The 21093-nt window shown below is 33.9% G+C and overlaps 1 protein-coding gene across 1 annotated transcript in view; it reads right to left on the bottom strand.

Moving 5' to 3' along the window:
- LOC306814757 (contactin-associated protein-like 4) overlaps nucleotides 1-21093 on the bottom strand; it is a gene marked incomplete at both ends in the record, with an annotated part of 60491 nt that overhangs the window by 34662 nt on the left and 4736 nt on the right. Inside the window, 5 exons of the mRNA XM_079331136.1 lie at nucleotides 248-404; nucleotides 3399-3596; nucleotides 7407-7526; nucleotides 9625-9731; nucleotides 15718-15889. Coding sequence (XP_079187262.1) covers nucleotides 248-404; nucleotides 3399-3596; nucleotides 7407-7526; nucleotides 9625-9731; nucleotides 15718-15889 — 754 coding nt within the window. The remainder of the gene's footprint in view (nucleotides 1-247; nucleotides 405-3398; nucleotides 3597-7406; nucleotides 7527-9624; nucleotides 9732-15717; nucleotides 15890-21093) is intronic.

The raw sequence follows: 21093 nt of genomic DNA, 5'->3' as shown, positions 1-21093 counted from the left end.
GTAAAATTAAAACTTCCCCATAATTTAGAGTGAAAGAATTAGCAGTGATACTTAATGCATATAGCACTAACTTTGTGAAAAACTAGGTCCTATAGCAAAGAATCAGATGATACTATGATTCAGATGACACTATGGAAACTTAGACTTTCAACTGCCTTGGTATTATAAATGTGCTAAGGCCTGTACATTTTCTTTATTTACATTTAACAAAAAAAAGCAATGTGAATAATCAACAGTAAAAAGTCACCATTCATCCCTGTCCGCATCACAGTTGCAGTAATGCTGGGAATCAATGCAGCTTCCCTCCAGTCCACACGCACATTTTTGTACAGCAGGCAAGGAACCTCCCCAGTAAGTATGAGTTTCATTGGTTCTTCCAATCCACCAGCTCAGTGGCATCCCATCTAAAAAGCAGGTTAAAAAATCAGTCCCCAGTCTTGTCTGCTACTTCTCTCATGTTGCCTATCCAAATAATTTTCCAAAAGGTTAAGAAAACAAAAATCCCTGCTCACGAGAAAATAAATTTCCACCTTTACTTGATAAACAATTATTCATTTTAATACTTTGTTATCATGTATTAAGTGATTGTCACAGATTTTTGTTTGCATTAGTGCAAAAGGGAATTCACAGTATCTAGTTCAGCCAGCCATGATATTAGAATAATTTATCTTAAGCAGTCCATTTATATAATTAATTTTAAAATGGTCCATGAAAGAGGAGATATAATCATCCTAAAAATCAGGGTAATTTATATTCCCAAATAAAAATAAATTTCAGATATTGGAACTACCAGAAATAGAATGAGGAAAGTCACAGAAATGGCCTCATCCCACCACCTAGGTACTACAGAGTAGTACTACCCACATCTGTGACGAATTTCAAGCAGCTGAATAGTGGTGTTAATCAGAAATGCCCAAAGACAGCTGTTAGGTCATGGACAGCAAATTCAGAATTTATGTACTCAGAGACAACAGAAATCATGTTAATGGTGCTCCCATAAGCAAATTGATATATCTGGTGAGCAGAAGTGAGGTTGCCCAGGACTACTACATCTCTCTGTGGTACAACAAGTCAGCATTGTTCATAGCAAAATGATAAAACTGTATGCTTCCTTAATGTTACAGTTCTGCAGAATAAGCTTAAAGATATTGCCAAGCAAGCATAGCAACAGAAGAAATATCTATGGAACATATAACAGCTAAATGATATGAAGCATAAAGATAAACCATCTCAAATGAGATGGAAGAAGGGTGATGGATGCATGAAAGTCAAGGCATGAGAAGAAATAAAGTACTGTTAAATTATAGTTTCTTATAGATGCATTTCTTTTTGCTCCTACTGGAGCTCCATTCTCAGCACTCAGCCCCACAAAAAAGCTGGAATTTATTCTCCTCTTAACTTTACTTACAACTGCTACTGCTTATTAAACCACACTGTTAGATAAGACCTCTGTTACACTGACAATCTTTCAGATCGCAAACATATTGACTGCATTCATTACCACACAACTGTCAGCCCAGCAGGCCAAAAAACAGTGTGAGCAGTTTTTCGAAAAGTCAAGCTTGCATAATGGCATCAATGTCCAATATCAGTGTTTGTGTTTGCAAACCATCACAGGAGGAAGAAAACCCAGAGACCGCGTATAAATAATTTAACAGGTGACACTTTAAAAAGGTTCTAACAACTAAGACTGTAAAAAGCAGAATATTTCTGCTGCTTTAACAGCATGCCTTAGGTTTATATTGTAGTAATGAATTAGCATTCATAGAGTTTCACTAGGGACACTGGGGTATGTTTAAAAGCTGGTCTCAGTTATTTGTTCATACAGCAGTGTGAGGAGAGAGTATTTACTGAAATGCTGCAAGTTCATACTGATTAGCCCAGGTTTTTTTTTTGCCTGCCTTGGCAGAAAGTGCTGCCTAGGAAAAATAAAGCCATTAATTAAAATGGTTAGAGATTTCTTCATAATGATCACATAAATGTATTAACCAATGACTTCGTTAATGAGATCATTTGCAAATGCTATCCAGGCTGATTGAATACAATGCATTTCTAAACTACAGTCAGTTAAGAATTACTAGGTGAACTGTATGTTCCAAAATATATATTATATAACCATCATAAAATTTTCAGTTTCTCAGGCATAGATAGTAAAGATTATAAACAGCAGAAATGAGAGTGATTAAACTGTGTTTAAAAAAAAGAATGATTTTAGAAAATTTGTAGAAGTCTCATATAACTCTCACATATCTATTTATTCTTAGCAGTCAAAACCAAATTTTTGATGAATTATTGCAAGTGACTGGTTGCACACTTTTAAAAAATTTATTTTAGCATATTTATGTGCATATTATAAAGATGCAGCTATATGTAATATAAACATTGTAAGAATACAGATAGTGAATTATTTTAGCAGATTTACATGAAATCTGCTTAGACAAAAAAAAAAAGTAATCTTTAAACTTTCTGCTTGAGGCAAACCAGGCTTTTGAACATCTAAGCATAGCTTTAATTTGGAGCCCAGAGTAAAAGGAAGGTTCATCAGGACACCTTAAGCAGCAGGTTCACTTTTTTTGCTGTGGAGGTGTTTTCAAACAGATATTCTTCTAAGAGTGAACACCAGCCTACGAAACCCAGAGATGTCCATGCCATAATTAGGGAGAAAGAATTTATAAGGAAAGAGCTTAGACACAGAACCAGAGAGGGCTTCACGCAGAGACATTCTCTGCTTAGTAAGAAAGAATGCCAAGGAATCAATTTTTAGCACCTTAAGAGTTTCTGGTGCGCAAGTCACTTAGTTTTAGAGTTAAAATTTAAATAGACTACATATCTTCACTTTTCTTTAAGTAGATCAGACCTCCCTTTATTTCTTAAAGCAATTATAATTTTGTCAATAATCCACATTTTAACTACTGAGCTTTTTAAGAATGTTTATATTGGACAGAGGAAGTTCAATGTTATTGATGTGTTTTGTCAAGTACTCACAATATGCACTTAAGTGCACACATTAACTTCAGCTGGTATCTATGCACTAATTGTTGTTTTAAGAAGATATTTTCTCAGTAATAATTTAATTCTTTCATTAAAATTTAAAAAAACTAAGAAGACCAAACAAGAGGGGATCTGCTAATAACAATATCTGTTGATTTAAAAGTCTTATGAAAGAAATTAACTTGAGAATTTAATTCTCTGAAAGAAAAATCATTATAAATCGACATTTGTATTTTCTTGATTCAAATATCTCATGGCAACTTACAGAAATCTGAGAACTCAATATCTGAAGTAGTTTAAACTTCATAGCAGCAAAATGCCATAGCCTTGACAGAAATAAATAACTTTAGTAGCCATTAAAATAAAAGGCACAATGCAATACAAGGAAATTTCTCTGCTTTACTTACCTGACTTGTCTAAAAGCCTTGACTTTTTGCAATAGTAAGCAAGCTCCTGTTCACAGTGATCTGCAAGGTTTATTGTAGCCTGAAGCTGGTCAAGGCTGGCAGAATACTTGAAGAACACAGCGTGTGGGTTCTCTCGATTAGCACTTTTAACTCTGGTTAGGTCGGTGCTGTTATGCTGTATAATTGTCCATGTTGCATCTTTCAAAACATACATGAAAAGCAGTAAAGAATGAGAGAGTTGCATAAGTTAGTAATGGAACGAGCATTTATGATGATTCAACTTCTTTGATGACAGAAAGTCATTTGGGGCCCATGAAACAGACATAAATCATTGAGCAAAAATGAAAACAATTATTAATTGTTTTATTCACAGGTAGATCATTGTACCATGACTGTAACAGGTATTCAGCTAGTTAGGATTATTGAATAAGGAAAGAACATGTGATAACATCCAAATATTTGTATCAGACATAAATATTGTTTACTTGGTAAATTGCAATGAGAGATTAGAAGGAAAAAAACACTTACTATGGTTACTTCCCCCAGGTTTAAACGATGCATAAAATAACACGAGTTCTATCCTAGAATCTACCCATGTTACATACTCCTTATATCTTGAATTAATTTATTCTGTATGAGAAAGTGGCCTACAGGCCCTTTCTATTATACAAAGAAGCAGAATTCTCTTGGTTATACTGTGTTTGCTATACTTCATGTATAAGATAACATGAAAAGGAATTATTACTGCCACCTGAAATTAAATAGTAGTCATGGTGAAGGCTCATATCATTTTCTGTTTTGTTTTTTTGCCAAGCCCCTTCACCTGTGAATAGAAAAAAAAAAAGAGCTATTCCAACTCCGGCTTCCAAAATCTGTCAGTCTCACTCCTTTCAAGGGAGGGGTGAGAAGGCTTCCAGTTAAAGCCCATCTGGGACAGTCAAGTCAAGTTTGGATTAATGGCCACTGTATTCTTGCTTCTTCATGGTGTAATTTGGAAAAAAAAAAAAAAAAAAAAAAAAAAAAAGAGAAATATTATTTCTTTTCTAAGTATTTCTATTGATATAATATTTCAGACATTCTAATACTAGTATTCTAACTAGACCTATCTTTTGTTTCATCAGCTGCCTATAGGCCGCACATGGCAGATATTAAAAATTATCCATTAAGAGAAAAGAATTATAGTGTAGTGGTTTTGGTTTCCTAATTTGAGACTTTTTGGCTAATACACTAATTTATATGGTAGGTCTAGCTTTGACTAAATTGCTAGCGTACTCACTAGAATTATTTATTTATTGTTGGGAGATAGTATTAGAAAAAAGGCAAAGTAGGCTTAAACTTCAAAGGGTATAAAGAAGAACTTTATTCATAAGTCTGAAATAATAATAAGAGTCTGAATAAAACTTTTAGAACACTTCTCCTCCCACCTACACTTTCTTTTCTTTCACAATGATAATGTACGTGAAAAAATCAGTTTGCCATCTCTAAATTAGTCTTTCTCTAGTTTATTTAGGGAGAGGAGTCTCTGCCATCATGCTATGGAGACTTCTCTACAAGAAAACAATTCTCTCATGGCTTCGGTGCCACAGGGAATCAGCAGCCCTGGAGAATGCAAATCTGATCACTGTGTAAAAGTCCCTTTCCTCGACTTATACCTTTCCTCACAACTGTTTTTGAGGGCCATGTCAACTTAACTCGTATCCTTATTTCAAGGATGAGCAAGGTTCTCTTCATCTATTTTTGAAATCATCTTCATCTCTGGAACAGAGGTCTTCTTCTCCTTCACTGGAGGCAAAGGGTCTTCATCATGCTTCTCTCTCCCTGTTCAAACTTTTTACGGGATCACAGCTACTTCAGCACCTGCTTGTTCAGCATGGATGCCTTTGCTCATGTCACAATGTGAAAGCTTTAACTACTCCATATTTTTTAATAAGTTACAGGGAAAAAGAGTCTGATGTACCAATCATACCTTTTCCATAGTTTTACAAGCAGGTTTCAGCCTACGAGCGAGGTATCTCCTCAATCCCTCCTATTTTGTTCAGCTTTATCAGGGGTTTAAGAGGTTGTCAGTTCCCAAAACTAATCACTGGTTGGTTTTTGTTAGACATAGAGGCAGTTCTCAGTAGCTCCTCTCAGAAAAAAATTATTTCCATGCGTGGCTTCTTCCCTCCTCACCAAATGTCAAATGTACAAAACCAGCACACATGGTCACTTAGAGGTAAGTACTAGTCAGAAAAACTAAATAAAATATTTTTATCTAATTATATTTTTTAAGGATGTTATTAGAGTATCAAAACCAGCTAGAAATACAAATTAAAATGTTGGTTCCTTTGTTTGTTTTGGATGCTGTTTTCTACAGTTGCGGGGTTTTTTCTTTGGTTGATGGACATACATACAAATACAAATACATCTAAACATTACACTGAACATAAAAATGAAGACAAGCAGTTTGGATATTCAACTCATTGTCACACTCCCAAAATTACAAACAACAAAAAGAAAATCAAGTAACTGCAAAGTTTGTAGTATTTAATTGACAGTGTGGACTGTAGGCTTTTGATTCTGAAACTGACCTTCAATAATAAAATCAGGGAATGATACCTCCCTCCCAGCTGTCTTAAAATAGAGCCCCATGAGGCAGTGCAGCAAGAAATGTGGGCATCTGCCTTCCCTGCCTCTGGTGGGAAAAGGGAATACCAGTCATGAGGAAACTGGGAACAAAACAAATATAGAGGATTCATCCTGTCAGAATGCATCTTGAGATGAAGAACTGATCAATGATGTTTGCTTAATGTGGTGAATAAGGAGTGACTGAGGAAAACAGGAACAGCTGTTCATGGACACACAAGGATAAATCAGACACTTCACTGTACCTTGGAGAGTTATACACACTTAGAAAAATTGTCATCTTTCTGCCATGATTCTTTGGTCTCTTTTAGTCTCACAGGACACTAGAATATGTCTTTTTAAGAGCCTGTTCCAATCTGAAGTGTGCTTATTGTGAAAAATAAGCACTTTGACTGTAGAAGTCAGTCAGGAGCTGACACGGTGAGATTAGGTAAGCTGCTCAAGTCAACATCAAAATCTTACTATAAGGTTTCTAAGTCAGGTTCCCAACACTTAGGGCAAACCTAGCCCCATCCAGTTAAAATTTAGCTTATTCACGCATTCTTTTAAACAGTTATAAATGTGTAAAAATACATTTTTGTTAAACAAAATAAGAAAATCCATCCTCTTGGCTGGAAAGCAATTAAAATAAAAGGGGCTAGGCAAACAGTAAAGGAGACAGTCACAAATCCAGCGGTAATAAATTCCAAAAAGTTATTTAAATTTAAGCTTAGTTGAAAGGACATATCAATATACCATATACCACACAGAGATAACATAAACAGCTTTGATTAAAAGCAGACCAAAACCAAACTTTGACAGCTAAAACCTCTAGTTATACACATGTTCAGATTCAAAACACTGGTTGCAGAAGGGGAGCAGGGTGCCCAAATGTGAGGCTGCAAGAATCCCTCTGGTTGCATTTGTATTCTCCAAAAGACCACCCTGCAGATTGAAAGATGTTTAATATTTATATTGCTTCCAACAAAGGCCAGATCTAAATAATTTTTTTTCAGAAGGCTATCAGAGAAAGTCAGCAAATTTCTCATAAACATAACTTATTTCTCATTTTTAAGTATCCTTGAGGCTGCAACTTCAGTGAAAATAAAGCTGCTCACCAAAAATGAACTAGTGTGACATTGTCTCCATATGGAACATATCCCCATTTATGCAAAGCATAACAGGAATGCTGTGTTAGCTTCACAGGCTGAATCCTGTTATAATTCTAATTTTTATTCCTAATTATTTCCCCAAAATCCTGAGCTAAGGAGTCACCTTCATTTTGTTGTGCATGTTTACATTACATTCATGAACTACAGAGACTTCTCATTTGGTAACTCATGTTACAATATAATGAGCATGCATACAGTCACAGCTGTAAGTTAAGGAAGTTTATCACCTCACCTGTCATATTGCAGTATACGAGAAATGGTCCCAATGGGCCACTTCCATCTGAATCAATATTGTAAAAGCCTGAAGTGTTCCCTCTGTGCTTATAGGCTTCACATGATTGCTCATAGATGGCTGTAAAAGAACACATTCCATCACAAATGTAATGGCATGATTTTACATTTTATTCAGGGAATTTAAAAAAAAATTGCATGACCCTTGACATTGGGAAAAGAAGGTGGGTGTGTGCTATGTCTGCTAAAGAATAAAGAAAAATTATTGCAATCAAAACTATGCCTTTATTAGAAATGGTTAAGCATATTTGGTTTTACTAATCATGGGGAACACAATGTGCATTTTTAAGCATTTTATTCTGTATTTCCAGCTCAAAACTTCTGGGAGAAACCATGAAATATGGGTGAGTAAATGGTTTCAAAATTGCTGAATAATGCTAGAATGCCAACGGTATTACTCAAAACCCAGTAATCAAAACCCCACTACTACCTCAACCAAGTTAGATTTTTGTTGCTGCTGTTGTAATGTAAAGCAGAAGGTAAGCATTCTTTTGGCTTTCACACTTCTTATTTCCTTCCCATTTTAAAACAGAACAGCAAGTGACTTGTCAGAGGTTTCACTAAAAGAACTAAATAAGCAAAGACAAAATGACAGCTCCTTGTTTCCTTGTCATGTATAGTTTATATCAGTCCAGGTCTAAGAAAAAACAATCTGTAATACCTCTTATATATCAAATATCTGAGAAAAAAACCCCACATATAAATCCACCTTTGTAAGTGTATCTCAGGAAGAATGATGATAATGTTACAGCTGGATACATTAATATAAATTCTTCTTTAACCATTATATTTCTTTTAAGCAGTCTCAATGTTTTAATCTTTTATTTCAAAATTAAACTATGCTCCATCAGTTATCAAAACTTTAAAAAATTCTGCCAAAAAGACTGCTATTCTCCTAATTTTTTTGTCCTGTTGGTCACTGACATTATATGGTAACAACTAAGAAAAAGACAAACCGTTCATTTTACTTACTCTATGAAATATCCATAATAAACAATTTATGCAATTTTGAAATGATATTTTATGGTTCATTACAGTAAATACTTTTTGCTAAATTTAGAAATGACGAAATTTCAATTATTAATTATTATTTTTGACAACAAAAAAAATATAAATCAGTAACTCATATCATTACATTTCTTATTGAGCCCTAATCATCAGGCAACCCTAGTCTCCCTCTGTTTTCACAGACATCACCAGATGATTCAATTTGTGACTTTTTAAATTGCAATGAATCAAATCACCTTCATCTTCATTCTGAGCTCATTAGAGATTAATGGGACACACCAAGGAATTCAAAAGCATCTCTACTATTGATATATTTTATCTGTTACATTTTTTTTCTTAATACTGTTACATAACTGTTGACTTTGTATGAGCAAGATTTAAATAGTCAGTCTTCTAAAACCTCATTTCTCAAAAAATCTTATTTGAGTAGACATACATTCTTTTCCTAAAAGCTGCAAAAATTATTGTACGGATTTCATACAGAAAATATATAAGTAAACAATTACTTATCTGATGATTAGGGCAATCTTTGTATCTAAAAAGAACCAACAGTAAACTTATATGAAATTTTACTTGTTAGAGAGAGGCATGTAATGAAAGTCAGAATGCTTATTTTATCTTCTTCCCAGAACATGCTGAAAGCAGTACTAAAATAAAGCATCTCCTGTGAAATTATGTAAGTTACATTCAATTAGGTTTCCAAAATGTGTTTATTTTATTTTCTCCTAATCTACCTCCTGATCCAGCAAACTACATAAACATGTGTTTGAGGTTTAGCACAGGACATGCATGTAGTCTCACTGGCTCAGAAATAATATTAGTTGTTATCATGAATAAAGATGAATTTACCATATTTCTAAATTATACATTGATTCAGAAGGTAGAATTATATGGATGAGAGAGGATATTATTATCTAATATAAAATTTTAAAAAATGAGAAAAAAAACCCACTTGCACTTTAAAACGTTTTTGTTACATGTTTTGAATTCCCAAAGCCTTTCCTCAAAATAAATTAAATATTTTTATGACTGAGAGTGTTTTTTGGTTTGGTTTGATTTGGTTTGATTTGTTGTTTAGTTTTGTTTTGTGATGAAGAAATTCAATCAGAAGTTAAAGCATAGTCAGAAATCAGAAAACACCTTAGACTTACGATAGTGACAAGTAGCTCCCTTGTAACCAGTATTGGCACAGTTACAGTGGAAACTGTTCCAGGACTGTGAGCACTCACCACCATGCTCACAGTAATTAGGCAAACACCTAAAACAAACAAAAAAAAAAGTGCATTTTCACTCTTTTTTTCTCCCCACTCAAATGGCATTTGTACTTAGCAAGAAAAGCAAAATCCTGGAAAAGAAATATAGACTGAAAGAAGACATCAAGGTCATTGGTAAAGATGTCAATGTAAGTTAAAGAAAATTAATATAATCTCTTCCCTGGTACTCCTCTTGCTTACATTAAAAAAAAAAATCTTAATTATGCAATAAGCTCATGAGAACAGAAATTAAGTATAAGATTAAAGCAACATTACAGCAGCTTTCTTTCTGTTCTTGTAAAAAAAAAAAAATTAAATCACCTAACAAATAAATCTGACCATGGCACCTGACATCCATTTCTTATTCCAAAATCATGTTTACTTTCTATCCTAGAAAGAGTTCAGTGTGCCAGTCCCAACACAACTAACTACTTCTGGTAATATGACTAAGATCCTGAAGAGTTTTGATTACTTTCTTCTAGATACACAATGGTTGACTGAAAAAAATAATTTTTCCGGAACTTCTTAGTGTTTAAGACTGCAGCATTATATCAAAATATAAAATAATTATGACATAAAAAAAAGAAATTATCTTTTTTTTTTTAAGTGCATCTGAAAATATATTGAAATAGATTGGCACACTTTAACCAATTATTAACAAGCTCTTCACCTTAGAAATTAGTCAACATTCTAACTGTACTGACTGTATGTGTTTTATACAGCTCAGAAATTGTAAAATTACTTTACTGTTGACATTAGCCACAGGAGAAAAAAAACCAAACTAAAACTACATGCCTGCTAACATTCACAGGATCTTAAAATACTTTTTAATTCATTCAAGAAATGTTAGGAGAATATTAAATTAGGAGTGCAGAAAGTCCAGTATTTCACACATCTGCCCTATAAATAATTCAGGGTCTGCACATTCCCTGCTCATGGCACTCAAAGAACTTTATCTTTCTTTCATGTTTATAAACAAGGATAAGTGGTTTTCAGAGAAGGGAATTAAAAAAAGAAGTAGCAGGTGAAGTATAGGTAAAGTAAATAAACTGATAGATGTCACCTATTTTCAAGGCAATCTGTGACAGTTTTTGGCAGTGAAAGAGCTGATCTTGTATCTATTTTCTCACTTACAAAATATATTCCTAGGACTAGTCTGCAGATTATGCATGTTTCAATGAATTCTGCTTTGGAACCTGAAGATAAAAATTAGGCACCAAGGTTAAAATTATTTTGATTTTAAATACTTTGTTTGACAGAATTACATAAGTTCGCATACTAATGCTTCTTAGGTAAATGCTCTATTTTACTTTCTTTGGGTATAACTAATCATCAGTTATTTTAAATACAAATCTCTAGCAAAACTGCCATTCAAGACCTTCAGGGCATTCACTGGCAGCTGCTCTACTTTTATTTCAGTCACATTTTGTGTCTCATGCCTTTTTGATAAGGATGTTTTACAAAAATTGTGTTTTACATGGTCTTTACTTCCATTGACTTCATGTCCCTACTAATTAATCTTTCTATATTTTTCACAAAATGAAAAAAAAAAAACTTCAATGAAAGTGATGATGCTTGAACCAACCTTAACGAAAGTGAAAACAAGTTAAGATTATCATTTCACTCTTTCAACATTAAATTTAAATATTTTAGCATTAACTTCCTTTCTCTACTTCAGCATGTATAATAGAAAGTAGCCACTAGCTACATCAAAGTAAATGTATGACTACATCATATGCTGTGACCCTACCCCAAAGCAAGATTTAGAACACAGCTTTCTTTGAACAAGCTAATCTTCTAGAAAATATCTCATATTTGAAACAGTATTTCTGATACTTCATCTATAAAAGTTAATTTTTGATTAAATCACCATGTCTGCTAAAACAAGAAAAGCAACAGCTGATTAAGCACTTACCACATTTTCTTGATAATATGCTTTTAAGTGTATGGCTTCTGAAAATGATACAATATTTTAAACCAAGGCAGCAGCCTATTAATAACTACAAACTGATATTGAGAGAAGAATACTTATCTGGAATATGAATTCAGTTGGGATAAAGAAAGGGAAAAATAAGAACTTTGTATGACAATTTTTAGCTAGACACATTTTTTCCTAAACTATTTCTTTATCATGGTCCTAAATTATGGCTATAAGATCCTTTAAAAAATAAACCAAATAACTTCTGCATTTTAATGCTATTATTTCTTCATCCTTCAGTTTATAAAATTAAAAAAAAAAAAAAAAGATAAAAAAAATTATTTCAAAACTGTATAGTCACCCTAATTTTTATTTTTGGGCTTTTTCTTTTTAATAAGAACCATTTTTAATAAGAACCCATTCAATCATTTTTTTGTATGCCACTGCCAGGACAAAAATGCAAGAGCTCCTGGTAGTAGCTCTTTTTTCCAGGAAGAAAACTATATGTTTCTGTGTAGGGCTCAATGTAATTAGGGCAGACTCATCTGGTACTCTCTCCTCAGAGACTAAATATGCTAACATTGTAAGGTATTTAAATGACACTGTGTCCTTTAAAGTGATTTTGTGAATGGTTTATATCTAATTAGGAGTTATTAAACCAATATATTGATAAAGGAGCTCGGAGAAAAGATATTAGGGAGAAATATATGGTGGGTATTGTTTGCATGCATAAGAGATATAAGAGCTAAGTGTTCTGGCACTTATATACTCTAAATAATGCTGGATTTCCATACAGCAATATAAAGATATCATGTAATGAAATGGCTAAATGAAGGCTCATGGGAAGACTGATGATTGCAAACACTCTTAACAATTTAAGACTAGGATAAGAAATTAGAAAGTTTATCAAACTGAGAAAATTGAAAACAGGAAAATGGTATGGCATTTGTTTGTATAGAAGGAATAAAAAGTTAATAATTCATATTCAGAAAAATGAATTATTAACTAACCATCTCTCCATGAAGACTGTAAATCTCATAAAGAACACTCTTCACACATTAAATGTGCATATATGAGAAAAATAATGGCCTAAATTGAATTTTTTTCTGTTTATTTACTATGGCATATAAATCCAGATTTCTGTGCAAAGAGTAAATTATAATTTTTTCATGCACTTTAGATGTGCAAAACTACTATAAAACTACTATATTTAGGTGTCATATTACAAAAGCCATCAATAACTCTAGAATTTGGGCCATGCTTCACGACTTGGACCTAGAGATATAAAGACTTGCATAAAGACTCCAAGACAAAGAAGGGATTTGTTTGTTCTTACCTGTAGGGAGGTATTTACTATCAGGAACACAGTGTAAAAATGCTCATTAGCTTAGGGTATTTGAAGACAACTATAAATCATGGTAAGAAAAAAGAATTTTTTCTTGAACAATAAGGTGCACAGGATGACACAAACTATCTATTAAAAATTGTTTAAAACAGGTAAGCAGTTTTAATTTTGCCAAATATATGTGCTTTATCACCTGGGATTTATGGTGAGATGTAGAATTAGTTTTATAAAGAGAAACATGAAGCTTGGTCCAAATGATGAGCTGCAGATATTGAATTCAATGAGACTGTGGGAGGAAATGAGAAAGAAACATTCCCACAAGCAAGATAGCATGAGATCAGATGGGATTTTTAAAAGCAGTCTACTTTGAAAAAAAAATATAATGAAGGTAGTGAAATTTATTTAAATGGATGGATTAAACTTCTATTTTGAAAAATTAGGAAAACATACGATAAGCATGCTGGGAACTGAAAACTAAATCTGGCAGAACCAACGAAAGATAAAATGGTCAAAATAGAAGCAGAGGCATAAATTAGCACTAGTAAATATTAGAGAAAACCAACAAATCAAAAATTTCCCATAAATATGTTGATTTCCTTTTGTATAACTGATCTTGAGAAAACATATATAATTTAGAAGTATGAAAGTAATATAAGCTGAAATTAATAAACTGTGAGAAAGTAGTAAGAGCTAAGTGTTCTGGCACTTGTGTACTCTAAATAATGCTGGATTTCCATACACTGAGGTTTACATAGTGGCTTTAAACATCATTTCTTGTTTATTTATACACTTACCATCTTTTAAAACCTACATGTACAAACTTACATCTTATGGTCATTCAGAATGGAAAATAGTTGGAATCATTACACTAAAAAGAAGGCACTGTCTTCCTTTAAAAAATTTTGTAAGATATGTCTGTGTTCATGGAGGAGAAGATGGCTTCTAAACTGTAATGCTGAGAGGAACATTTTAGGATGTTCACAATTATTGTGAACATTGGAAAATTCATGGTAAATCAGACAGAAATTGGTTTCAACTATATTGTGAGCCAATTGAGTGATACTTTTCACTCATAATCTTGCTTAGATAGCCTTTAATGTGTTTGACCAAAGAATATGCAGATTCCCACATTGGATTATTTTGACCCAATTCTCTACTTGATTTTGTGTTCATATAAGCAAGAAAACAAACAGCCTAATAGAAGTAAATTCAATTCCTGAGTTGAAAAAACAGCAGTGATGCAGTGCTTTAGAAGCTGGAAGAAAGAGCATGAGGTCCATCAAAGAGGAGAGGAAGGAGATAGTTATGACTGAAAAGTGAGAAATAAGTCAAAGGCAGTAGTATGAAAAAAAGGCATAAAGAAGCATCAATGTATGTGGCATTCCAAATATAAGGCCCCAGTAAGCCATACAGTAAATTTTTGACTGAGGGCAAACTGTGATTTGGCACAATTCTATCACACTTAGTGCCTACTGCAAAATCAGAATTAGCTCAGTAAGGGATAACTTAGAACAATTATAGATACATATATATATATATATATATATATATGAGCAGCTTGTGTTTTTAATGTATGATAGGTGTGAAAACATTAATGAAAATACACACTACAAACACAATTGAAAGGATCACATTGCAGGCAGAACTTTACCCTCATCTTGGACATTTCTCTCCTTAACTTTTATGAAAAATCAGGTAACTAGCTAGAATTTTTTTCATCTTTCATCTATAAGGAGTAGTGACTGTTTCCAAAATAAGAACATGGATGGCTGTACACCGTGTTATCTCAAGGAATGGATAGCAGGTCACAGAGCTAGAGGTGTGTGACTGATCCTGAAACTAGCTATTGTCTTGAAGCAGATCTTTGCCTAGAGTGTTTTCCCAAAAGACAAAAATTTGAAAAGTCTTATAGTTCAAAAGACAGAATTTTTGAAATCAAAAGGCATGTTATAAGGACTAGAAATATAGAAAGTGAGGGACAATTATTCAAGAGCACATCATTCCCCTCGCCCTGCTGTGTCCTTTCAGTACAGCCTTCCACCTGGATCCAAGTACTTCTGGATGAAAGACAGGTTAGCTGTTTGTGACTGCGTTCTCTGGAGTCCACAGGAAAAACAAAAAAAAAAACACCAGTGACTGTTTGTATGTTTTCTCCCTCTCTTCTCATCAAGCTCTGTTGCTCTGCAACCCCCTCTGCTTTCACTAGACTGAAGTCCAACAATGTCTTTCCATCAAGCATTTCTATTTCTGGGAATGCATACAGTTTTTCTTTATGGGGAGGGACACTTATCTAGCCTTTTTTTTATAGACAGACACTAATCAGAGGTTATGACAATAGTTCTGACCATGGTTTAAAAGACAATGTTCACTCACTGTGATGGATACTATCTACTGTGTTTCTGGATAGGTAGAATACAGGAAACAACAGTATCTTGTAAGAAACATAATCTTTTAAAGGGTGGATGGGATTACAGGTTGCAGTAGGGGATTTGTATATGCAGTTTACTTGGAAAGAAAGTAAGATATCCAAAATTTGTCAGAAACACAAAATAATTTTAGTAAAAGTCAATTGCTATATGCCATGTATTCTGAATTTATTCTGGACTTCTGAATTCTTACAAAAGAAACAATATTTCATATTGTAAGTGTTCTGTTCTTTGTCATCAAGGCACTATTAAAAACAAAACACAGACAAAAATAAATGAATGAGTAAACATTATTTTCTCACCTGTCTGTAATGCCACATAAATCTATCTGAAGATCACTGAAATTGCCAAAACCACTTTGTTGAATAGAGATAATATCCACTGCTTTGTTACCAATGGAAATAAGCCGCATACATCCTTGAAAACCACCAAATGAGGTATTGCATTCAGAAATATTTCCACTGCTAGGACAGCCTGAAAAAAGAATGAAAAGTGGAGCTGAAAAGTAATATTTTATTGAAAATATATATTCTAAAAGTAAATCAAACTTTTATAGGCTCCACAAGTTTTAAGCTTTGTGGTTGGAGGACTTCAGTCAGAAGCTCTTTCGATAAGCCATGGTTGTATGACTTAAAGAAATACTTCTCTTCAGTCTTATTGTTTTTAAAGCATATGCTAAACATCACTAACAATTTTGTGAAAGGATAACCTAAACACAGGTTACAGAGCAATGAGTGGAATCAAGATATGAATAGGCTGACTGAGAGATCTTAGTCCCAGAATGTAAGGCTACAATACAAGATCACATGATTTGAACAAGTTTTAAGTCACAAGTGAAGTCAAATAAAATAAATTTTAAAAAATCAGTTACTACATACAGTGATTTTACTCTACCAGTTGTTAAAAATATTTTGTAAAGTTCTGAAACTTCTTGTTGCAGACCATCAATGAATCAACAAGGAGAGATGCTCCATTGAACCTGCTAGTCATGGACAAAGAAGAAATGGTTGAAAATGTAAAGGTCAAGGACAGTCTTGGTTACAGCAAACATAAAGATGAAATTTGGAGTTTATGAGCCACAGAGAAGAGAGCAAGAAATAAAACTTCAGAAATATAACTCCAGACTTCAGAAAAGCCAAAATTTTTCTGTTCAGGATCTGTTTTGAGGACATTGTTGGAAATGGCCCTGGAGAACAAAAGGGATGGATAGCTTTCAAAAAAAAAAGCTCTTTAGAGCAAAATAGAAGTCCATAGCAATATCAAAATAGTTAAGCAAGTGTGGCATAAGGCCTGCAAACATAAGCATGGAGCTCCTGAGTGAGTTCAAACACAAAAAAGAAAGTACATAAAATGTGGTAGGAGGGGCCTACATGGAGGGGAATACAAAGACATTACCTGCATGCCTAGGAACGCAGTTAGGAAACCAAGAGGTGATAAAACCTGCCAAGGAAGTCGAAGTGCAACAAAAAGATTTCTGTAGATAGAACAGTAAGAAAAGGATGGCTAAAGAGATTATGGATATTATCCATATATTCCATGGGGCATGGGACTTAGTTACAAGGGTGTAGAGAACAATTGTTATCTTCAATGTCTTTTTCTTCACTAGTAAAACTCATCCTTAGTATTCCCACATCCTAACAGAGTGCACGAAAAAAAGAATGTAGTGCCCACAGTAAAGGAACAATGAATCCAAGGTGCACCTGAGGGTGCTGCAGGAGCTGGTCAATGCCATTTTAGCAATTGCCATTGTCATTGGGAACTCATTAACATTTGAATTCTCAAAGGGTCTTTGCAATATGGTGAAATTCTTGATAATTGGAAAAAGCAGATGTTACACCCATCTTCAAGAAACTAGAGGACAGTTAGTCTTACTGCAGTGCCTGGAAAAAGAGCAAAACTTCTTAAAGCCCTTTCTAAACATATGAAGGACAACAAGTTAACTGGCTAACTTGAGCGTCAAGGTTAAATCATTCCTGACTGAGATCTTTGTTTTCTTTGCTTAAGTGATGAGCAGTACAGATAAAGGGAGAGTACTGAGCATTGCATACCATCACTTTAGCAAAGGCTTGACAGTTTTCTACAGTCTCCCTATAACCAGATTCATGATACATATGGATGGGATTAGCAGGCAGTTGATGCTGCAAAGTCCAGCTGATGATCACTGGGCAGAAGATTCTTCAGAGATCAGTAGTGACATCTGTAATGTCTAGATTAATGACCTGGATGATGAGACAGTGGACACTTTCAGCAAGCCTGTAACTGGTACCAAACCAGGGGCAGGGACAAAGTGTTGGAGATCAGGGCTGCAACTCAAAGCAGACTGGATAGGAATGACATGAAATTCATTAAGAACAAGATCAAGATTTTTAATCGGAGATGGAACAAGTGAACACAATAATCAAAACTGGATGATAACTGTCCAGAGAGAGGCCGAAGATCTTAGTGATCATCAAGTGGAATATGAGCTGGGGATGTGCTCTTGCAGCACAGAAAGCAAATGCCATTCTGGGATGTTTTATCTAGAGCATAGTCAGCAAGCCTTGGGAAGTGGCTCTCCCTGCTAGGTGGCACTTGGCACTCGTGAGGCCATATCTGGAATGCTGTAGTTCTGGGCTCCCCAGTACAAGGAGGATAGGATTTTCCTAGAGTGAGGCCAGAAGAGGCCTCCAAGACAGCTGGAAGGTGAGTGCACTATAATGAGAGGCTGAGAGGTCTGGGTCTTAGTCTTAAGATGAGAAGATAAAGCTATCTGATAAGATGGCACAGAGAAGATGGAGCAAGACTACTTCCAGCAGTGCATGGTCACAGGATAATAGGCAAAAACTAAAAATCTAAGAATTTGGATCATAAGGCATAAGACACAAGCAAGACACAAGTGTTTTCACTGTGACAGTGGTCCATATGAGAACAGTTTGCCCTAAGAAGTTATAAGACTTCTATCTTTGCAGCTGTACAATGCCTGAGTGGTCACATTCTTGTACATCTTGATCTAATCAGACTTGTTTAAAATGGACTCTGAGACTACAGATCATCTGGATGTCCACATTCCATAAGAATCTAATATTTTGGTTTATCTATTGTCTTCCTGATCCAGAAATGCCTAATTCACTGATGCCAAACAATTAAACATTTGTGGTAAATAATTAAATTGCTTTAATCCTCATTTGATTTAAACCAAGTCCATTGAACAGTTTTTCCCAATTCTTCCAAGGATTACTATAGTTTCTGAAATGGCCAAGGACCATCCTTTGATCTTAGTCAAACAACACTACATTTTGATTCACAGCATTTGAAGACCTTCTTGATTCAAGATGTTAGGAAGCAGAGTTTTAATATACTTTTCTGGTCTATAGAGCTAATAGGTACTTTTGAAATCCTAAAAAGACATTGGAGAGGCTTAGGATACAGACAGCAAAATGATAATAGAAACTGCTAAATATATTCCAGTGAATGTTCAACAATATAAATAGTGTAGATACATTTTTGAGAAATGTAGATTAGAAAATTAAACTGAAATTTAACAAGTTAATAGACATTCAGTGTGTGTAACTCTGTGCGGAAACCAAACTTTTGAAAATTGTTATTATGTTTTTAAAGGCAAATGTTTATTATCTGCTTGGTGTATTGCTTTAAGAATAACAAGTAGACTTGCAAAAGTCAAAATAGAGCACAGGAAGATTTCAGCACCACACACACTTAGAAAAATCAATACAAGTCTAACTGTATCCTTTACAGCATTCTACAGTTGAACAGTGACATAAATGCTGTCATTTCTGGTGAAAAAGTTGATGGTCATTTGAGAATGAAATACTTTCAATAGAGTTCAAATAAATAAATAAGTAAATAAATAAATAATAGATAGATTTTAAAATAAATGAATAAATAAGTAAAGGCCTGAGAAAACAGGAAAAGTTTATAATTTTCAGGCATAGCTATTTTACAAAATTGTGTGTCTCAGATATTTTTCATGGTGTCTCTTTTTCAAAACTTGTCTTCTGGTTAGAAGAAGAGACAAATACCATTGACATTAATGTAATTGTGTTTCCTTACAATTGTAGGCTGTATATTAAGATGAGTTCCTTCAATGATTTCCTCTTGTATTTGCAGTGAGTTTTTATTGCAAGAGCTGAGAGAGGTTATAGATCCATGATGATGGCATGACTAGAAAATGTGCTGACATAACACTAAAATATTTTCATGTTTATTGCACGTTTTCCTAGTTAAGCATATACATTCTGTGCATAATTTGTATTCATTAAAACAAGTAAACAAATCACCATGTCCCCAGGACATCTCCCCTGAAAGTCTGATACTCATATTTAGACAAAGAGCACAAACATGGTAAATATTCATATAAACTTGGAAAGAAAGTAAAAATGCATTGTCTGCATTTTGAGAGTGGTATATAACATAAAAATTTAATAAAGAATTTTCTAAACTCTGTAACCCAATTTTAGGCTTCTCCAACTTTGTATGAGATGCATAAGCTGAAGATTTCAGTAATACAGCTGAGATCAGAGAACCTAAGGGGTAGATATGCAATTGGTACTTTCAGTGTTCCTGGAATTATTTTATCCTCTCCACACCGCAAAACACAAGTAGAAGTGCCCTTGTACAGCTTAATTCAATATGCTGTTTTTGTAACTATCCACATCCCTTCTGAACTGTTCATCTGTGCAATGATGAAAATGACCTAATCAGAGATCTGGGAACCTGAACCAACACAGAAGGGTGATTCAAGACTAATATTTTGCATCTTTCTCTGATTTTGCTGATTATTAACCAGTTCAAGTGGTATTTATAGTAGAGAAGGGCAGATGCCAGATGTAAAAATTCATGTGAATGTTCATGTAACCATTACTGCATTAAGAATATGCCTGTGAACATGAAATTTATTTAAAATCTATTGTTTCACGGCAAGTGATTTTTTGACAATGACTTGCTTAGTGTTTTGTGTTTTGTGCACAAACTTTTCAGTTTTCTCAGAAATGTGAGAATTATTAATAAATAATTAATAATTTAATAATTAAACCCTTAGTGTTTAAAATAATTAAACCATTAGTGTTTAAAAGAGAAGAAGCTAATTATTAGGCTAATAACACACTCAGGTAATGTTTATCATTGCTATTATGCAGTCCGTTCCCAAAAGAATTATATGAATAATGGAACAACCTGTTCCACTCCATCAGCAACAATACATGTTACTAATGACATAATGTCTTGATGACAGGTGACTGTTGATATTCCCAGAGAAATTAAGATATATATACATATAGGTTTTTAGACATAAATTATACTCGTCAAACATAGAAAAAATATATCACTGTGATTAAAAAAACCCAAAAAAATAGTTTATGCATCATACAAAGAGGGCATTTACACAGATAAGCGCACACTTAAGGTGAAAACTTGAAGTCGTTCCAGTGGAAGAATCTCCAAAATATTCACTTAACAAAACAGTAAGTCTGCAGAAAGAGAAAGCTTTGCTTGTCTGTCTGACTGCCAGCCAGACTATATTCAATTATCAGAACATGATACAGTTATGACAATCTAAAAAGTGGCCAAGGATTCAGGGTGGTGATTTATTCTACCCAATATGGTAAAATTCAAAGGAAACAAACAAAAACATCATAACAGTGCCTGAAACAAGCTAGACAAAGAAGACTTGAAGCAAGCCA

The sequence above is a fragment of the Erithacus rubecula genome (genome assembly GCF_903797595.1).
Source record: "Erithacus rubecula genome assembly, contig: SUPER_Z_unloc_2, whole genome shotgun sequence".
Taxonomy (NCBI): Eukaryota; Metazoa; Chordata; class Aves; order Passeriformes; family Muscicapidae; genus Erithacus; species Erithacus rubecula.
The sequence above is the reverse complement of the archived record's forward strand: the minus strand, read 5'-3'. Positions and strand labels throughout refer to the sequence as shown.